The 21,258-nt window shown below is 42.0% G+C and overlaps 1 protein-coding gene across 2 annotated transcripts in view; it reads right to left on the bottom strand.

The window, feature by feature from the left end:
- Nucleotides 1-21,258, bottom strand: part of TNFAIP8 (TNF alpha induced protein 8) — a 206,272-nt gene that overhangs the window by 75,496 nt on the left and 109,518 nt on the right. The window contains exon 1 of one of the 2 annotated variants that reach the window (XM_077290814.1): nt 551-674. The exons of the other annotated variant lie outside the window; for it this stretch is intronic. Coding sequence (XP_077146929.1) covers nt 551-563 — 13 coding nt within the window. The 5' untranslated portion in view covers nt 564-674. Of the gene's footprint in view, nt 1-550; nt 675-21,258 lie in introns of those variants that run through there. 2 annotated transcript variants of the gene reach the window in all.

The following is a 21,258-nucleotide window of genomic DNA, read 5'->3' as shown; positions in this document are numbered from 1 at the left end:
CTTCAGTGTTGTCAAGAGGTTAAAAGTGGTTAGTTTAGGAATGGGTGTTATAGTTTGGAAAGCCAGAAACCTTCTATTGAAATAAGCTCGTAATTACAGTAGTGAATGGATATTCGAGTAACTAACTCAACTTCCTTCTAAAAAGCTGCACTCTAATTTTAAGAATGCTTACGCAAATTTATTTTGTAAAGAGATTATATATATATATATATATATATATATATATATATATATATATATATATACACACATACATACACATATACAGTATTACATATATACATAAATGCTGTAAATGTGCATTCTTGCATACAATACATTAATAAAAATGGGGATTGGTCAATAGGAAGAAGGGACTGGAGCCTCACATGAGAACATTATTCCAAATTTAGCCCATTAATCCCTGACCAATTTATAAACCATATGGCTAAAGGATGATAAATTCCTGGGCCATTTGTTACACCGTAGCTACGCTCATTAGCATTACATCATAGCATATAAATAATATTACAAAGACCATTGAAAAGTAATAAACACATATTGTACTTACATGACTTGAGCATTTTGCTCAATGGTGTCCTGAGCTTTAGAAGGTGGTCTATGTGAGAGATGTGTGGTTAGCACTCCTCAAGCTTTGTAATGTTCACTTTCCCAATTACTCATTGGTTTCCAACAGACAAAATACTTGTTCACACCAGTTATAAGAAGCCAGTACACACCACCCCGAGAAACCAGTGTTTGCTAAACAAATAGAAAGGCCCTGTTTGTTATTGTGAGTGTTATATTTCATTCTGCGCCAAAAAAAGCCTTGTAAAAGTGACTTAAGTCCAAACGCTACCATCCACTACAAGAAATTTATATGTTCATCACTTCTCTATGTTACATAGGTCAAAACTAGGTAACTGGGAAAACGTTAAACATTAAACGTGGGTCGACCATCAGCTAAATAAGAAATAAGTATTCATTAAAACTTTCATTCCTGTTCGTTGCCCCATGCAAAAAAGCCTGCCTAGATCAGATAATCACTTTTACGCTGGTCTAAAAATCATTGCTGGTCGGCAATAAATGTCCTAGGTGTTACCTATATAATTAGTCATGCAGATGATTGATTGATGCATGTAAATGAATGTGTAACAAATACCTGCTTAGACAGTTTTGGGTATCGGAGTACAAAGGAGGGCAACAAAATTAATAAAGGGGATGGGGGAACTACAATACCCAGAGAGATTAGCAAAATTAGGATTATTTAGTCTAGAAAAAAAGACGACTGAGGGGCGATCTAATAACCATGTATAAGTATATAAGGGGACAATACAAATATCTTTCTGAGGATCTGTTTATACCATGTGATGGTCACAAGGGGGCATTCTCTGCGTACGGAGGAGAGAAGGTTTTTCCACCAACATAGAAGAGGATTCTTTACTGTTAGGGCAGTGAGAATCTGGAATTGCTTGCCTGAGGAGGTGGTGATGGCGAACTCAGTCGAGGGGTTCAAGAGAGGCCTAGATATCTTCCTGGAGCGTAATAATATTGTATCTTACAGTCAGGGCCGGCTCCAGGTTTTCATGGGCCCTAGGCGAAAGAGTCCCGGTGGGCCCCTTTAACACATACCACAATTCATAATGCACCGATACGGCAGAGAAATATAGGTATAGTATAATGCCAAAGATTTCACTTACTTCTTACATTACATGAGTGATATCTATTGTACATTCTTCATTAGCTCAGAAACCGGACAGTATAATCCTCTATACAGAATAATGAGCCCCATATATTGCTCCAAACAGAATAATGAGCCCAATATATTGCCCCATACACTATAATGGCCCCATATATTGCTCCATACAGTATAATTGGCACCACATAGTCCTCCATACAGAATAATGAGCCCCATATATTGCTCCAAACAGAATAATGAGCCCATTATTATGCTCCATACAGAATAATGAGCCTCATATAATGCTCCATACAGTATAATGGGCACCACAGAGTGCTCCATACAGGATGAGCGGCATATATTGCTCCATACGGAATTGACCCCATATAATGCTTCATACAGTATAGTGAGCCACATATAATTCTCCATACAGTATATGATGGGCCCCATCTATTGCTCCATATATAATGGGCCTCATATAATGCTCCATACAGTATATGATCGGCCCCATACAGTATACCGAGTCCCATATATTGCTCCATACAGAATGGGCCCCATATGATGCTCCATACAGAATGGGCCCCACATAATACTCCTTACCGAATGGGTCCCATATAATGCTCCAAAAGTAATTGGCCCCATAAGATGCCCCATGTATAATGGGCCCCATATAGTGCTCCATATATAATTGGCCATATAAAATGCTCCATATATAATTAGTCCCATAAGATGCTTCATATATTATTGGCCCCATATACTGCTCCATATGTAATTGTCCCCATATACTGCTCCATATTGAATTGGCCCCATAAGGCTGGCTTCACACTTGCGTTTTGTTCTGCAGCATTTTTAAAAAAAACGCATGTGGTAAAAAAACGCATGTAAACGCGGCAAAACGCCGCGTTTTTTAGACGCATGCGTTTTTGCATGCAGAAAAAAAAACGCGGCGTTTACATGCGTTTTTTCCTGCGTTTGCGTTTTTTAAACGCATGCTGAGAAGTGTGTGACAGCTGCCAATCATCAAAATCAACTAGAAAACCCACTAAAAACAGAAATAGTTAGGGTTAGGGTTAGGATCCCTAGTAACCCTAGGGATCCTAACCCTAACCCTAAGGGTTAGGATCGTAACCCTAACCCTAAGGGTTAGGGTTACGATCCTAACCCTTAGGGTTAGGGTTAGGATCCCTAGGGTTACTAGGGATCCTAACCTTAGGGTTAGGGTTAGGGTTAGGATCCCTAGTAACCCTAGGGTTAGGCCATGTTCACACTCTGCGGCGTGCTCTGCAGGTTTATCCCGCAGCGGAATTGATAAATCTACAGGGCAAAACCGCTGCGGTTATCCCTGCAGATTTATCGCGGTTTGTTCCGCGGTTTCCGCTGCGGGATTACTCCTGTACTATTGATGCTGCATATGCAGCAAAATGCAGCATCAATAGTAATGGTAAAAATAATAAAAATTGGTTATACTCACCCTCCGATGTCCGGATCTCCTGGGCGCTGCACCCGGCGGTCCGGTTCCAAAGATGCTGTGCCGAGAAGGACCTTCGTGACGTCACGGTCATGTGACCGAGGCGTCATCACGGTCATGTGACCGCGACGTCACCACAGGTCCTGCTCGCACAGCAAACCGAAGACCGGACGGCCGCGGGCAGCGCTGAGAGGTGAGTAAAGCATCATTTTTTATTTTAATTCTTTTTTTTTACACTATTTATGCTTCCCAGGGGCTGGAGGAGAGTCTCCTCTCCTCCACCCCGGGTAGCAACCGCACATTAGCCGCTTAATTCCCGCAACGTGGGCACAGCCCCATGCGGGAAGTAAGCGGTTCAATGCATTTCTATGGGTGCAGAACCGCTGCGATTCTGCACAAAGAAGTGACATGCTGCGGGTTTTAAACCGCTGCGTTTCTGCGCGGTTTTTCCCGCAGCATGTGCACAGCGGTTTGCGGTTTCCATAGGGTTTACATGTTAATGTAAACGCTATGGAAACTGCTGCGGACCCGCAGCATCAAAATCGCTGCGGATCCGCGGTAAAAACCACAAAGTGTGAACATGGCCTTAGGGTTTTCTTGTTTTTTCTTGTGTTTAGGGTTACGGTTTTCTTGTTTTTTCTTGTGTTTTTCTATAAAAATGCATGCGTTTTTAACGCAAGCAAACGCATGTGCTTAAAAACGCATGCGTTTACATAGACAGCAATGCATTTTTTTGCCGTGAATAAACGCATGCGTTTTTTGTGGCAAAAAAACGCCGCTAGAAATTACTACAGGTTGCATTTCTGCAAATGAACGCACGCGTCAAAAAACGCATGCGTTGCCGAAAACGCATCAAAACGCACGCTAAAAAACGCATGCGTTTTTTAATGTTAAGTATAGAAAAAAAACGCATGCATTTTTTAGCGCTAAAACGCTGCAGATCAAAACGCAAGTGTGAAACCAGCCTAAGATGCTCCATATTAAATTGGCTCCATATTAAATTGGCCCCATATAATGCTCCCTATAGAATTGGCTTCATAAGATGCTCCCTATATTATTGGCCCCATAAGATACTCCATATAGAATTAGCCCCATATAATGCTCCATATATGGGCCCCTTCTGATGGTCCCCATATATTGCTCCAAATATAGAAAAGCAAAACAAAAATTAAATACTCACCTCTCGATGCTTGACGCTGCTCTGGACTCCTCAGCGTCGGCGTCTTCCTGCTCTCTGTGCTGCGACTGCTCAGGCAGAGGGCGCGCACTGGTGACGTCATCGCGCCCTCTGACCTGAACGTCACAGTCAGAGGATGGAAGACGCTGCAGCGCTGGAACTGGGAGAGGTAAGTATCACAAGTGCCGGGGCCCGCAGCAGGCGGGGGGTCCACTCGCGGGGGCCGGAACCATAGAACGCCAGTGTCCCCGATGGCGAGTGGGCCCCCTGCCTGCTCAGGGCCCAGGCACTTGCCCGGGTGCTGATGCCGGCACTGCTTACGGTTATTAGGTTCTTTAGAAGGACGTAGATCTGGGGATTTATTCTGACGGAATATAGGCCGAACTGGATGGACAAATGTCTTTTTTCAGCCTTGCTAACTATGTTACCAACCAACATGCTACATTGTTCATCAGCAAAGTAAAATGTCTCTTAAATGGTAACCATACTTTCAAGTAACGTTTTAGAATTAGCTGGTTTCTTTGTGTGTACATGAAGATAGACACTATTCTGATCATTATATGACGTGTAAACTGCATTTTCACCAGTTTTCACGGCTGCATGCTCCCTCTCATTTGGAATCAATTAGGAGCTGGTGGAAGTAGACTAGCTGCTGTGATCTCTGCCATACAGTGGGTATGGTCAGTATTCAGACACCTTTAAATTGTTCACTATTTGTTTCATTGCAGCCATTTGGTAAATTCAAAAAAGTTCATTTTTTTTCTCATTAATGTACACTCTGCACCCCATCTTGACTGAACAAAAAGAGAAATGTAGTAATTTTTGCAAATTTATTAAAAAAGAAAAACTGAAATATCACATGGTCATAAGTATTCAGACCCTTTGCTCAGACACTCATATTTAAGTCACATGCTGTCCAATTCCTTGTGATCTTCCTTGAAATGGTTCTACTCCTTCATTGGAGGCCAGTTGTGTTTAATTAAACTGATAGGACTTGATTTGGAAAGGCAAACACCTGTCTATATAAGACCGCACAGCTCACAGTGCATGTCAGACCAAATGAGAATCTTGAGGTCAAAGGAACTGGCCAAGGAGCTCAGTGGCAAGGCACAGATCTGGCCAAGGTTACAAACGAATTTCTGCAATGCTCAAGGTTCCAAGGTTCAGTGGCCTCCATAATCCTTAAATGGAAGAAGCTTGGGACCACCAGAAGTCTTCCTAGACCTGGCCGTCCAGCCAAAGTGAGCAATCATGGAAGAAGAGCCTTGGTGAGAGAGGTAAAGAAGAACCCCAAGATCACTGTGGCTGAACTCCAAAGATGCAGCAGGGAGATGGGAGAAGGTTCCACAAAGTCAACTATCATTGCAGCCCTCCACCAGTCAGGCCTTTATGGCAGAGTGGCGGAACGGAAGCCTCTCGTCAGTGCAAGACATATGAAAGCCCGCATAGCGTTTGGGAGTTGTTCATGTGTTTTTTTAGCAGACTATGAGAAATAAGATTCTCTGGTCTGATGAGACGAAGATAGACCTTTTTGGTGTTAATTCTAAGCGGTATGTGTGGAGAAAAGCAGGCACTGCTCATCACCTGCCCAAAACAACCCCAACAGTGACACATGGTGGTGGCAGCATCGTGCTATGGGTGTGATTTTCAGCTGCAGGGATAGGACGACTGGTTGTCATTGAAGGAAACATGAATGCGGCCAAGTACAGAGATATCCTGCATGAAAACCTCTTCCAGAGTGCTCTGGACCTCAGACTTGGCCGAAGGTTCACCTTCCAACAAGTCAATGATCCTAAGCACACAGCTAAAATAACAAAGGAGTGGCTTCAGAACAACTCTGTGACCATTCTTGACTGGCCCAGCCAGAGCCCTGACCTAACCCGAATTGAGTATTTCTGGAGAGACCTGAAAATGGCTGTCCACCAACCTTCACCATCCAACCTGACGGAACAGGAGAGGATCTGCAAGGAAGAATGGCAGACGATCCCCAAATCCAGGTGTGAAAAACGTGTTGCATCATTCCCAAGAACCCTCATGGCTGTGCTAGCTCAATAGGGTGCTTCTACTCAATACTGAGCAAATGGTCTGAATACTTATGAGCATGTTATATTTCATTTTTTGTTTTTTAATAAATTTGCAAAAATTACTGCAATTCTGTGAGAAAAAAAAATGAACTCTTGAATTTACCATATGGCTGCAATGAAACAGAGTGAAAAATTTAAAGAGGTCTGATTACTTTCCATACCCACTGTACAACATACCATACTCATCACCGTGGGATTCCTGTACGTCATTCATTTTTGTTAGTGCATAAAGAACAGTAACAGAAACATGGAGTATCTTATACAGCAGAGCTGTCTGGATCTGAAATAAGTTAGTGTTAGTCCGGCGTCACACTTGGCGTAAGACAATATGCCACGTATTATATGTCCGTACTACGGCCGTAATACGGAGAAATGTTCCCAAAATAGTGATCCGTAGTCAGGGTGTGTCAGCGTATTTTGCGCATGGCATCCTCCGTATGTAATCTGTATGGCATCCGTACTGCGAGATTTTCACGCAGGCTTGCAAAACCGACATCTAATGGATTTATGTGCTCAAATGTTCATTAAAACATATATACAGTGTATATATATATATATATATATATATATATATATATATATATATATATATGTCATTGAGACACATATATATATTCTGTATTTAGATTTCATTCAGCGCGATATCTGTGAAAAGTCGGTAATTCAATTGCCGGCTTCTCATTTCTCCTGCACAAACCCGACAGGATATGAGACATGGTTTACATACAGTAAACCATCTCATATCCCCATTTTTTTTTGCATATTCCACACTACTAATGTTAATAGTGTGTATGTGCAAAATTTCAGCGCTGTAGCTGCTAAAATAAAGGGTTAAATGGCGGAAAAAATTGGCGTGGGCTCCCGCGCAATTTTCTCCGCCAGAATGGTAAAGCCAGTGACTGAGGGCAGATATTAATAGCCTAGAGAGGGTCCATGGTTATTGGCCCCCCCCCTGGCTAAAAACATCTGCCCCCAGCCACCCCAGAAAAGGCACATCTGGAAGATGCGCCTATTCTGGCACTTGGCCACTCTCTTCCCACTCCCTGTAGCGGTGGGATATGGGGTAATGAAGGGTTAATGCCACCTTGCTATTGTAAGGTGACATTAAGCCAGATTAATAATGGAGAGGCGTCAATTATGACACCTATCCATTATTAATCCAATTGTATGAAAGGGTTAAAAAACACACACGCACATGATTTAAAAGTATTTTAATGCAATAAACACAGCGGTTGTTTTAATAATTTATTGCTCTCTCAATCCATCAGCAACACCCTCGCTTGGAAAAATAATAAACGTCCGTAAAACTCGCCAGTGTGACGCCGGCCTTAGACACCTCAGTCCAATGGTTCAGTGACTCCCTCTGCCTGTTTCCTCCCATTGCCCCACACATCTCCAGCCTACATAGAGTATAGAGGGCTGTGTCACACCTGTAGTCCTGGTCTAAGCATGGATTTTAGCTAGTTTTTAAGAGTGCTTGAAAAGTTCAGGAGGCAGAAGTGGGGGAAAGGTGATTTCTCTCCTAAAATATAAAATATATATTGCGAAGATTCTTATATTAGTCTGTACTATTGATTCATGCAAGTTTGTTGAAAGGACAGATTTAATTGTAAGAACCCCTAACATGCTAACATGGCAACAACTTAGGCTAAGTTCACACTAGCGTTGTGCGCCGCTGCGTCGGCGACGCAACGCACAACGCACGCAAAAACGCGGCAAAACGCACGCAAAAACGCTGCGTTTTGCGACGCATGCGTCGGTTTTTGCCGAAAATCGGACGCAAGAAAAATGCAACTTGTTGCGTTTTCTTGGTCCGACGCTTGCGGCAAAAAAGACGCATGTGTGGCACAACGCAACAAAAAAAAACGCATGCGTCCCCCATGTTAAGTATAGGGGGCGCATGACGCATGCGTCGCCGCTGCGTCGCCGACGCAAACCCAACGCACATTAGCTTAACGCTAATGTGAACGTAGCCTTAGCCTGCTGAGCTATTCTGTTTAGGTAGCCTCCATTAATTTCTATGGTAGACAGTGTAGCTCAGCTGTTTCTTTAGCTGCACTTATAGTGATTGAAGCCTGGATGGGATTATTCCAGTATTCCATTATGAATGTCTGAAATGGAAACAATTTTTAACATGCACAGGTTCATTTGAATGGAAAGAGGACACTCCCTTTTGGCTTCAACATGTCCACTCCTTATTTAGGAGACCCTGAAACACATCTGCCAGTCTGTAAATTCCACTTACATTAATTTAATGTCTTTGGGCATCCTACATTACAACTCCATTTGTTTTGTCATTATTTACCGGTGGTCAATTTAAATCATTTGCTTTTGCTATAAGACTTTCATTTGATACGGAGCTCCTATGTGTACAGTATCAATAAGAACGTTGCCGATTGTGCTTGCTGATAAAAGCATGTTACAATGCGTTCTACCACTGTTTGCTAAAAATAAAAATGTTGCATATTCATCTTTTAATTAAGTTAAAGTAATCAGCAAGCAAAACAATGGCTGGAACACAAGGTCACAGTGCTGATAGCCATCACTCCTGACTCCCCAATACACAAGAACTGCAGAGCAGTTCTGCGTTTTCGATAGGGAGAGTGGAACAAACTGCTGCCAAACAGCTATAGTGGCGACCTATCGCCAAAGTACAAAAGGGTGGGACAATTAAATTTAAATTCCTCTCATGTCAGGGATGTCAGGTCTCCATACACATTAGGCCTCATTCACACATCCATCTGTGAAAAAATGGTACCGATGTCAGTGTTCTACATCAGTGTGCCATCCGTGTGTCCGTTTTTACCATCAGTGTTTCTTTCACAGATGGACAAATAAACTACAAAGCTTCTCTTATCCTTTCAAATATTAAATACGGACAGCACACAGATGCCATCCATGTGCTGATCGCGTTTTTCACGGACCCATAGACTTGCATTTGCCCTGGTCATCCATGGACATGTGAATAGCACCATAAATTATAATGGGCACGTGTTATATCCGTGAAAAAAAAAACAGAAACAACACGTACATGCAACATGGACGTGTGAATGAGTCCTCAGATTGTCAGCCAATTCCCCCTATATTTATGGTTTTGACTGATTTTAAACTAATGGCTCTAAGATTGCTATAGTCATTTAAGGTCCAGTCCTGCTTCTGCCAAGTTTTGCCGTCTACCGGCTCTCTCTTTTGCAAAGAGAAGAGCCAATGCAAATAGAGGTACCCACTTTAGAGGACTTAGTCATTTCAATAGGCAATAAGAAAAAGTGATAGAGCTTTAAGCTGCAGACTCAACAATTAACTGATTGTCAGCAAGTCCTGATTTACAACAACAAAAAGTGGTAGCAGAGTTCTACAGAAATTTATATTCAGTGAAACCTCTCCAAAGGATCACTTTTTTGAGAAGACTGCCCCCTTATACAAACCTGATATTAAGGGCTTGTTTCCACTTGCAAGAAACACGTCCGTATCTCGCATGTGGAAACCAAGTTGTGGCGCTGGCACACCAGAGCGGAGCGTGCGGCCACATAGGAACACATAGAGCTGCACGCTCCGCTCCAAAGTGCCGGCGCCAGAGCTTGGTTTCCACATGCGAGATACGAACGTGTTTCTCGCAAGTGGAAACAAGCCCTAAAGATAAGGTTCACATGGAGAAGTGGATTTACTAAGTCAGAGGTCAGGACGAAAATATAGATCAAAAGGAATGGCACAGCGGACTGGACTTGCCATATGTCATTAAAAACAGCGAGGACTAAGACCACAGGCAGACAAGTGGAGCCGCCCAGACCAGAAGACAGTGCCAGTAGTGTAGACAAGCACTGCAACTGAAGCTGAAACAGTGCAGGAATAGCAGCATCTTTTGTAATGTTCACTAGTCTAAAGGTAAGTTTGTAATGCTTTCAGCAGACAAAGGGTTAATAAGCAAACAACAGACAGCTGATGGCAGCAGAGATGAAGAGGAAAACTTTTCTATGGAGAAGATGCAGTAGTGATAGTAATGTTAACAGTCACTTATGCTTAAAGTAGACGATGGGTTAATCAGCAGGTCTGATCCAGGAAGAAAATGTAGATTGTAGAAGCAGACAGAAGTTTGAAGAGATGATTCCAGCTGAGTAAACTGGTGGAACAAACTCCAAAGCAGAAGGTTACAAACACAAGCCTTACTTAAAGGGAACCTGTCACCCCCAAAATCGAAGGTGAGCTAAGCCCACCGGCATCAGGGGCTTATCTACAGCATTCTGGAATGCTGTAGATAAGCCCCCGATGTAACCTGAAAGATTTTTGGGGTGACAGGTTCCCTTTAACATTCAGACACACGTGTCAAAGTTGACTTTAAAAGCTCTTGGGTGATGTTACTAGAGAACTTGTGAAACTCAAAACTCATGAAAGTGTAGGGAAATGGAGTAGAGTCAGACTATGGAGCCAATAGAGGTGGGTGATAACCTCCTTTTAGGGCATCTCCTAGGAGAGTCAATATGAGAGGACAGAACATGCTTGGCATGAAATATGAGCCAGATTGGAGCATTAATGTCTTTTTTTAAGAGGACCCAGCATTTCTTTTCAGGACTGTTATCACGTCCAGTCTATCAAGTAGATGAGGTTCCCATTGACCTTCTTATAGTCCAGAATTTGGTTTATCAGATACTCCATGTTAGGACCAGGAGGAAGAAGCAAAAGATGTCTTGACCGTAGCATAGAGAATTTATTGAAGATCAGAGTACATAGTAAAGCATATATGAAAAGCATTGGAATGAGTGATTAACTGCATGTTTTTGCTGGAAAGTCAAACCTTATCTTCGCTTGAGATGCTATAAGGAGGTCGACTGTGTACATCAGCACTCTACTTCACATTAGCAGCCAAATTGGATTGCACCTCAGTCCAAATGTTATGCATGTTCTGAGAGGGGCACTTCACAGTATGGAGTTGACTTTTAGGTGCAATCACCAAAGGAAGATAAGCCTCTCGACCATACACTTCAACAAATGGAGATTTCAAGGAGACTGGAACTGAATTTTTGTGGGAGAAATCAGCCCGAAGAAACTAATCCGGCCAATTTTCTTGATGAGAGTTACAGAAAATTCATAAATTTTGAGCCATGGACTGACTGGCAAACTGAAAGAATCAAATACTTTGAGGTTGATAAGCTGAAGAGAAAATCAAGAAGATTTTTAAATTCTTGCAGAGTGCATTACAGAACCTGGAAAAAAATAGCACATCACAGTCAGACACTATTCCAGAGGAGAGAAGCAAAACATTTCTTTGAAAAACACTTAGGAAAACTGTGCAGCAGATGGAAGTACAGTTGATGAAAGAAAAAATTGTTTTGGGGAGAAATGGTCCACTATGACCCAGATAGTAGTGAACACTTGTAGCTCAGGAAGATCAATAAATTCCATGGGAATCTCAGCCCACAGGGTTTTTGTGGTATAGGAGGAGCCACTTTGAACTGCACAAACTGAAGGCAAGATTGCACAAATACCTTGATTTCTTGTTTCCATTTGTGCCCCCAATAGAAAAAGTATTTCAGCAATTTAATACCTGGATGACCACAAAGAGGAGAAGAATATGCCCAAGGCAAGACTTTCTGGTGGTGTGCTTTAGAAACGGTGGAGTGGAGAATCTGAAGATGAGATGGAAACTAGGATAGGTTCAGATTCAATTAAATGTGAAAAATGCATCTTCAGAAGGATCACCTGGATCAAAGTATCTGCATATGGCATAACCTTTGAAGTTTTTTTTTTTTTTTCAGGAGGATGGGGAGGAGGAATTGAAACCAAAAGAAGAAAAACCATAAACTGACTGAAGATCTACTAGAACCGGGTGATGGTGGAGAATCTGCAGAGCCATTCACAGAGACTATCTTCGGAGGCATCCACAAAGAAACTTGAACACAGAGTTTAGTGGAGGATATCGTTAATTCCAAGGACATACCTGAAGAGTGAAGATTAACCGTTGGGCTCTGTGTTTGCAACAGTTTATCTGAGAATGATCCCATACATTTTAGAGGGGACGTGTACAAACAATAAAATACATTACAGAATAAGAATATTCCCATATAATCAACAGGTACCAAGAGAAATGAGGGCACTGCTAGAAAGTTTACAATCTTTGAGGAAACGGGGAGACACAAAAGGTGGATGGTAATAATTGCTTTCATTGTACGGTCCAGCCAACAATGTTCTAGACAGTGTGACGACCGCCAATACGCATTTTAACGGCGGCAGTTAAGGGTACTTATTCCTCGGTGCCGCTTTTTAAAGGCACTGAGAAATAAGGTTATAGCGTCCCCCAGTGTTGGAAAATCTCTGGGATCTTGCCTACCGGGGGTAGCTGAGACCCAGGAGAACATGATTCGGGTCGGTTTTTACCGATCTCAGTGTTGCGATCACCGTTATTCACGGAATAACGGCGACCGCCAAAAAAAAAGTCAGATTTCCCATTTATTTCTCTCTCCTCTGATATGATCTAGCACAGTGTTCCCCAACTCCAATCCTCAAGAGCCACCAACAGGTCAGGTTTTCAGGATCTCCTTTGTATTGCTCAGGTGATAATTGCAAAAACTGAACAGGCAATAAGTCCATCACCTGGGCAATACTGAGGAAATCCTGAAAACATGACCTGTTGGTGGCAATTTTGCGTTCAAAAAGTCAAACTGTGCTCAATCCCTTCTGAGCCCCGCCATGCGCCCAAACAGTGGCTTTCCCCCACACACGGGGTATCAGCGTACTCAGGAGAAATTCCACAACAAATTTTGTGGTCCATTTTCTCCTGATAACCTTGTGAAAGTAAAAAAGTTTGGTTCCAAAGTTACCGTAATTTTTTGTAAAAAAAAAAGGAAAATGTTTGTTTTTTCCTTCCACATTGCTTTAGTTCTCGTGAAGCACCTGAAGGGTTAATAAACTTCTTGAATGTAGTTTTACGCACCTTGAGGGATGCAGTTTTTAGAATGGTGAAACTTTTGGGTATTTTCTGTTATAATGACCCCCCGAAAACTCACTTCAAATGTGAGGTGGTCCCTAACAAAAATGGTTTTGTAAATTTTGTTGGAAAAATGAGAAATCTCTGGTCAACTTTTAACCCTTATAACATCCTAACAAAAAAATTATATTTCCAAAATTGCAATGATGTAAAGTTGACATGTGGGAAATGTTTTTTTTAACTATTTTGTGCGATATGACTCTCTGATTCAAGGGCACAAAAACTAAAAGTTTGAAAATAGCTAAATTTTCAACATTTTTGCCAAATTTACGTTTTTTTTTCATAAACACATGTCATATCAAAGAAATTTTACCACTAACATGAAGTACAATACAGTATGTCACAAAAAAAACAACCTCAGAATTAGTGGGATCCGTTGAAGCATTCCAGATCTATAACCTCATAAAATGACAGTGGTCAAAATTGTAAAAATTGTCTTGTTATTAAGTACAAAACTGGCTCTGTCACTTAGGGGTTAATGCTGCATGAACCGGTAACCAGCCAGTATGTGTAAAAGTACAGACACAGACGGCTACTTGGCTACTTAATGCATAAAGGGGGTGAGAACAGATGATATGAGGTCCTGGTTTTCAAGAAAATTTTGAATGGTCAACACAGGGAAAGTTAAAATAAATATGATGAGGTGGTAAACTGGTCTGAAGAAATGCGTTTTTAGGGCACGTTTAAAACTGTGGGTATTGGGGATTAATCACATTGTTCAGAGTAGTGGATAGAATGTAACAAACAGAAAGCTTACTTAAAAGATCTTAAAGGGAACCTGTCACCCCCAAAATCGAAGATGAGCTAAACCCACCAGCATCAGGGGCATATCTACAGCATTCTATAATGCTGTAGATAAGCCCCCGATGTAACCTGAAAGATACAAAAAAGAGGTTAGATTATTATCACCTGGGGGGCGGTCCGGTCTGATGGGCGTCGCGGTCCGGTCTGATGCCTCCCATCTTCTTACAATGACGTCCTCTTCTTGTCTTCACGCTGCGGCTCCGGGGCAGGCGTAGTTTGTCTGCCCTGTTGAGGGCAGAGCAAAGTACTGCAGTGCGTAGGCGCCGAGCCTCTCTGACCTTTCCCGGTGCCTGCGCACTGCAGTACTTTGCTCTGCCCTCAACAGGGCAGACAAAGTGCACCTGCGCCGGAGCCACAGCGTGAAGACAAGAAGAGGACGTCATCCTATGAAGATAGGAGGCCCCGGACCGAACCGCGATGCCCATCGGACCGGGACCGCCCCCCAGGTGAGTTTAATCTAACCTCTTTTTCTCATCTTTCAGGATACATCGGGGGCTTATCTACAGCATTACAGAATGCTGTAGATAAGCCCCTGATGCTGGTGGGCTTAGCTCATCTTCGATTTTAGGGATGACAGGTTCCCTTTAAAATGCCTTCAGTAATGGTGTCACCAGAGTTGAACAGGTAACTTGTGAACCCCTACAAATGGTTTAAAGTAAGTGCAAGAAGGAAAAAAAAAGCATTAACCACTATACTGCCCTTATAGTTAGATAGGTAAGTTGAAATGTCAAATTGCACATTCCATTTTAGGAACAGACAAATGGAATTTATGTACAAAAATGATCCACTTCATCAGTAATGTAAACAAAAGTTGATTATTATTCAGCAGTTGGATTTCAGATTTCTTGATAGACTGAAAGATGCTCTGCATGCAGGACTTTTTTTCCCCCATTATAAAAAATGGACACCAAACAGAGCCGGATAGACCCATAATAATGAATGTGGCCCCTCTATATCCATTTTAATAATTAATGCATTTTTGGAATAGACAGCTGGAATTAAATACAATGGACAAACTGAGATATGAAAATCTGAAAGATTTGAACAAATTATCAATGCTGTTGTATTAAAATTATTGTGTCTATCTTTCTTGGTCATACATTTTTGAGCCAGCCTTTTTTTTTTTTTTTTTACAGTGTGGAGAAATCTATTTGCATAGTATAGTTACAATTAGAGATGAGCGAATATGTTCGGAAAACGATCACCAAACAAATTCGGCATGAATATGGTACATTCAGATTCGTGATCGGCAACACAAGGATTTTTCTTCAAATCGGAAAAAGTCGGTAACATTCGGTAAAAGTGCAGGAAAATAATTGCGTTGCCACTAAAAGTATTTTAAAGTGGATGATAGATAGGTAGATAGAAAAGCCGACAATTCATGTGCGGCATACAATGTCACCTTTGTATTGTCAGGTGATATCAAAGCCAGGGGTTAGTAATGGAAAGGAGTCTATAAGACACTTATCCCTTACTAATCCTATAGATATATGGTAAAGGCACTGCCAGAATAAAGTCCTTTATTAGAAATAAGACTAAACACTGCTATTTTTAAATAAAAAAGGGAAAAGTAACAGGATTTGGGAATGTTTAGCTTGCAAAAAAGAAGACTGAGAGGAGACTTAATAGCTGTCTACAAATATCTCAAGGGCTGTCACATTGTAGAAGGATCATCTTTATTCTCATTTGCACAAGGAAAGACTAGAAGCAATAGGATGAAACTTAATGGGAGGAGACAGATTAGATATTAGAAAAAACCTTTTGACAGGGTGATCCATGAGTGGAACAGGCTACCACGAGAGGTGGTGAGTTCTCCTTCCATGGAAGTCTTCAAACAGAGGCTGGACAGACATCTGTCTGGGGTGATTTAGTGAATCCTGCTTTGAGCAGGGGGTTGGACCAGATGACCCAGGAGGTCCCTTCCATCTCTACCATTCTATGATTCTATGAGTTATACTCACCTAATGCCCAGTCCCACTGAATCCCTCATCTCCTGTAAGAAAACAAAAATAAAAAAAACAATATCCTTCACCTGTCAGTCGTTCTGTCCCACGCCGTAATCCATGTCTGGGGGTTTAATAGTTTTCAACACGGACGGTGCCAAGATGCAATCGTCCAGGATGAGAACCCCTGGTGACAGAGCTGCTGCGAGCGCAGAGTCAGTGACTAGCGGTGACGTCATCGAGGTTACCTCCTGTCACTTAGACTGCATTCCCAGCAGGGCTGAACTGCCGTGACCTCAGCACCATGGAAAAAAGTCAGTGATGAGGTCACCGCAGTTCAAGGTGAGAAATTCTCACGGTGACCTGATGTGAAGTCACTGAGCTTGCACTTCGGTGATCTTAGTGACTTTTTCCCATGGTGCTAGCAGGGATCTGACAGAGGTCACTGCAGTTCAGCCCGGCTGGGAAAGCAGCCTCAGTGACCGGAGGTAACCTTGATGACGTCACCGCTAGTCACTGACTCTGCGCTCGCAGCAGCTCAGTCACCAGTGGTTCTCAGCCTTGATAGTCGCATGTTGGCATCGTCCAGGTTGAAAACTATTAATCCCCCAGACATGGATTACAGCATGGGACAGAACGACCAACAGGTAAAGGATATTGTTGTTTTTCTAATTTTAGTTTTATTACAGGAGAACGAGGACTTCGGTGGAATTAGGCATTAGGCGAGTCTAGCTGTGTTTGTTACTTTTAAATAAAATGGAAAACTGTGTTTAGTCTTATTTCTAGTAAAGGATTTTATTCTGGCTGTGACTTTATTTACCATATAACTGTAGGATTAGTAATTGATAGGTGTCTTACAGACGCCTCTCCATTAGTAATAAGTGGGCTTGATGTCACCGGACAATACAAAGGTGACATCAATCCAACAAATATGAACCCCACTTACCACTGTTACAGGGCAAGTTGGAAGAGCCGGTCAAAGTGCCAAAATTGGTTAATCTAATAGATGTGCATTTCTGGGTGACTGCGGGCTGCTATTTTTAGGCTGGGGGGGCAATATCCATGGCCCCTTACCAGCCTGAGAATACAATCCACCAGCTGTCTGCTTTAAGCAAGTCAAAAATTGGGGGGACTTCATGCCGTTTTTAAAGGATTTATTTAAATAATTAAAAAAATACGGCATGGGGACCCCTCTATACTTGATAACCAGCCTTGCTGAAGCTGACGGTTGCAGCCCGCAGCTGTGAGTTTTGCCTGGCTGGTTATCAAAAATACATGCAAATTGTCTCTTCCAGAGGAGCATTGCGGCTTTAAGTCTCCTCATCTCGAGACGCTTAGCATGTCAATCTCCGAGAGATACGATACTTCTTGGACAAAAATACATGAGAACCCATGCAGGTTTTTTTTTTAATTTATTTACAGAGCAGGAGCGGCTGATGGATACTTCCATCCACAGCTCCTCCTCTCACTGTTATTAGCAGCAGCAGGTATCGGATGATGAGAGCAGTAGTCCCATCAGCTGACACCAGTGATCGGAGGTAAACTTTATACCTCCGATCACAGCTGAGCGCGCACACGCTGTCTTTTGACAGCGTGGGAACCGCGGTTCTCTGACTGCGGGGATGATTTCACTGCCGATCAGAAGCGCTACGCTGGTATTTCCCACACTGTCACACAGGATGGGAAACACCGGCTTTTGTGCAGTGTCTGTTTGGCTATTAAATCGGTGAATATTGCAATTTCGGCGATCGTGAGCCGAACCTTATTTTGAAACATTCGCTCATCTCTAGTTACAATCCCCTTTTGTTATATAATTATTAGTAGCAGACATTTCTGCGATTAATCTGCTACATGTATATGCATATATACCATTATCATAGATGAGAGGTGACATGAGGCTCCAAGTAAGAATGCGGTCAGACGGCAGTATCTTCTGTCACGTGAATAGAATTGGGCCAATTATGCCAAGGACACTCTGCTCAAACTCAGAGTTTGAGCCGTACGTCGTCTTAGTGTGATCAGACTCTCTTGCATGAGAGGTGTGAAGAAAAAGGAGAACTTAATTTCTCTATCTTTTCCATTGTCAGAGTCCATGAATGTCGGACTGCACTCGGATGATATCAGAGTGCAGTCCTGAGACTTGAGTGCGTGTGATCGAAATACTCGAGTCACTCGTAGCATGCTGCAATTGTTTTCCCATGCTGAATTGGCTGAGAAAAAAATAGCAGACCTGCACTGCCTCATAGCATAACATTGGGCCGAGTGCTAACCAATAAAACATTGGATAGCACTCAGCTGTGTTATACACTAGGGTGAGCGTAGCCTTAAGAATCAAATACAGCACACTGCATACTAGAAAACATCTATTACTAGCATCATAGAAAACATCCCCACATTCAGTTTTCCCAAAACCAAATCACATCAAACACACTTTTTTATGTTGTGGGGAATGTTCTCATTTGTGGACAGCTCCATTAGTTCTCATTTACGCAATCAATTACTCCAATACCCACTGTAATAATGCCCTCGGTCCCTCATATACAGTCATGGCCAAAAGTATTGACACCCCTGCAATTCTGTCAGATAATACTCAGTTTCTTCCTGAAAATGATTGCAAACAAATTATTTGGTATTATTATCTTCATTTAATTTGTCTTAAATTAAAAAACACAAAAAGAATTGTCCTAAAGCCAAATTGGATATAAATTCCACAACAAACATAAAAAAGGGGGTGGACAAAAGTATTGGCACTGTTAGAAAAATCATGTGATGCTTCTCTAATTAGTGTAATTAACAGCAGCTGTAACTTACCTGTGGCACCTAACAGGTGTTGGCAATAACTAAATCACACTTGCAGCCAGTTGACATGGATTAAAGTTGACTCAACCTCTGTCCTGTGTCCTTGTGTGTACCACACTGAGCATGGAGAAAAGAAAGAAGACCAATGAACTATCTGAGGACTTGAGAAACCAAATTGTGAGGAAGCATGAGCAATCTCAAGGCTGCAAGTCCATCTCCAAACACCTGAATGTTCCTGTGTCTACCGTGCGCAGTGTCATCAAGAAGTGTAAAGCCCATGGCACTGTGGCTAACCTCCCTAGATGTGGACGGAAAAGAAAAATTGACAAGAGATTTCAACGCAAGATTGTGCAGATGTTGGATAAAGAACCTCGACTAACATCTAAACAAGTTCAAGCTGCCCTGCAGTCCGAGGGTACAACAGTGTCAACCCGTACTATCCGTCAGCGTCTGAATGAAAAGGACTGTATGTAGGAGACCCAGGAAGACCCCACTTCTTACACCGAGACATAAAAAAGACAGGCTGGAGTTTGGCAAAACTTACCTGAAAAAGCCTAAAACGTTTTGGAAGAATGTTTTCTGGTCAGATGAGACAAAAGTAGAGCTTTTTGGGCAAAGGCATCAACATAGAGTTTACAGGAGAAAAAAAGAGGCATTCAAAGAAAAGAACACGGTCCCTACAGTCAAACATGGTGGAGGTTCTCTGATGTTTTGGGGTTGCTTTGCTGCCTCTCGCACTGGACTGCTTGACTGTGTGCATGGCATTATGAAGTCTGAAAACTACCAACAAATTTTGCAGCATAATGTAGGGCCCAGTGTGAGAAACCTGGGTCTCCCTCAGAGGTCATGGGTCTTCCAGCAGGACAATGACCCAAAACACACTTCAAAAAGCACTAGAAAATGACCGCTCACTACAGGAAGAAGCTGTGGCGCCGGGAGAACCAGGGACCGCGCCAGGAGCAGGTGAGTATAACGCAGTGCGCGATATTCACCTGCTCCTCGTTCCATGCTCATGTCAGAGGGTGCGGTGACGCGATTAGTGTGTGCCCTCTGCCTGATAGTCAGTGCAGAGGATGGAAGACACAGCAGCGCCCGGCGGCGGTGGAACGAGGACTGTATAGAGCATCTTATGTGGCCATAAGCAACGTTTGTGGAGCATTATACAGGGCAAATGACTGTATAGAGCATCTTGTGGGGCCATAAGCAACGTTTGTGGAGCATTATACTGGGCAAATGACTGTATAGAGCATCTTGTGGGGCCATAAGCAACGTTTGTGGAGCATTACATGGGGCAAATATCTTTATAAAGCATCTTATGGGGCTATAATCAGCATTTGTGCAGCATTATATGGGGCAAATGTCTGTATGGAGCATCTTATGGGGCCATAATCAACATTTGTGGAGCTTTATATGGGGCAAATATCTTTATGGAGCATCTTATGAGGCCATAATCCGCATTTGTGCAGCATTATATGGGACATATTTTAATATGGAGCATCTTATGGAGCCCATCATAAACTGTATGGAGCATTATATGGGGCGTATTTTGTATGGAGCATCTTATGGGGCCCATCATTAACTTTATGGAGCATTATATGGGGCTCCTGATTCAATATGGATATTCAAAAACACTTAACCTACTGATGCTCAATTAATTTTACTTTTATTGGTATCTATTTGTATTTTTGACATTTACCGGTATCTGCTGCATTTTCCACCCTAGGCTTATACTCGAGTCATTAAGTTTTCCCAGTTTTTTGTGGCAAAATTAGGGGTCTCGGCTTATACTCTGGTCGGCTTATACTCGAGTATATACGGTATATATTATCCAGAAAAATGAAGGCAGCACTCCAATAGAAAAAATAAATGTGGTTTATTGGCCCGTGTGTGACGTTTCAGTCCAGGATGTGGATCTTTCTCAATATATATATATATATATATATATATATATATATATATATATATATATATATATATATATATATATATATATATATATATATATATATACACACACACACACAGTCATGGCCAAAAGTATTGACACCCCTGCAATTCTGTCAGATAATACTCAGTTTCTTCCTGAAAATGATTGCAAACACAAATTCTTCAGTATTGTTATCTTCATTTAATTTGTCTTAAATGAAAAAACACAAAAAGAATTGTCCTAAAGCCAAATTGGATATAATTCCACACCAAACATTAAAAAGGGGTGAACAAAAGTATTGGCACTGTTCGAAAAATCATGTGATGCTTTTCTAATTTGTGTAATTAACAGCACCTGTAACTTACCTGTGGCACCTAACAGGTGTTGGCAATAACTAAATCACACTTGCAGCCAGTTGAC

The sequence above is a fragment of the Ranitomeya variabilis genome, chromosome 1, assembly GCF_051348905.1.
Source record: "Ranitomeya variabilis isolate aRanVar5 chromosome 1, aRanVar5.hap1, whole genome shotgun sequence".
NCBI classification, from domain to species: Eukaryota; Metazoa; Chordata; class Amphibia; order Anura; family Dendrobatidae; genus Ranitomeya; species Ranitomeya variabilis.
This window is presented reverse-complemented; position numbering and strand designations above follow the sequence as displayed.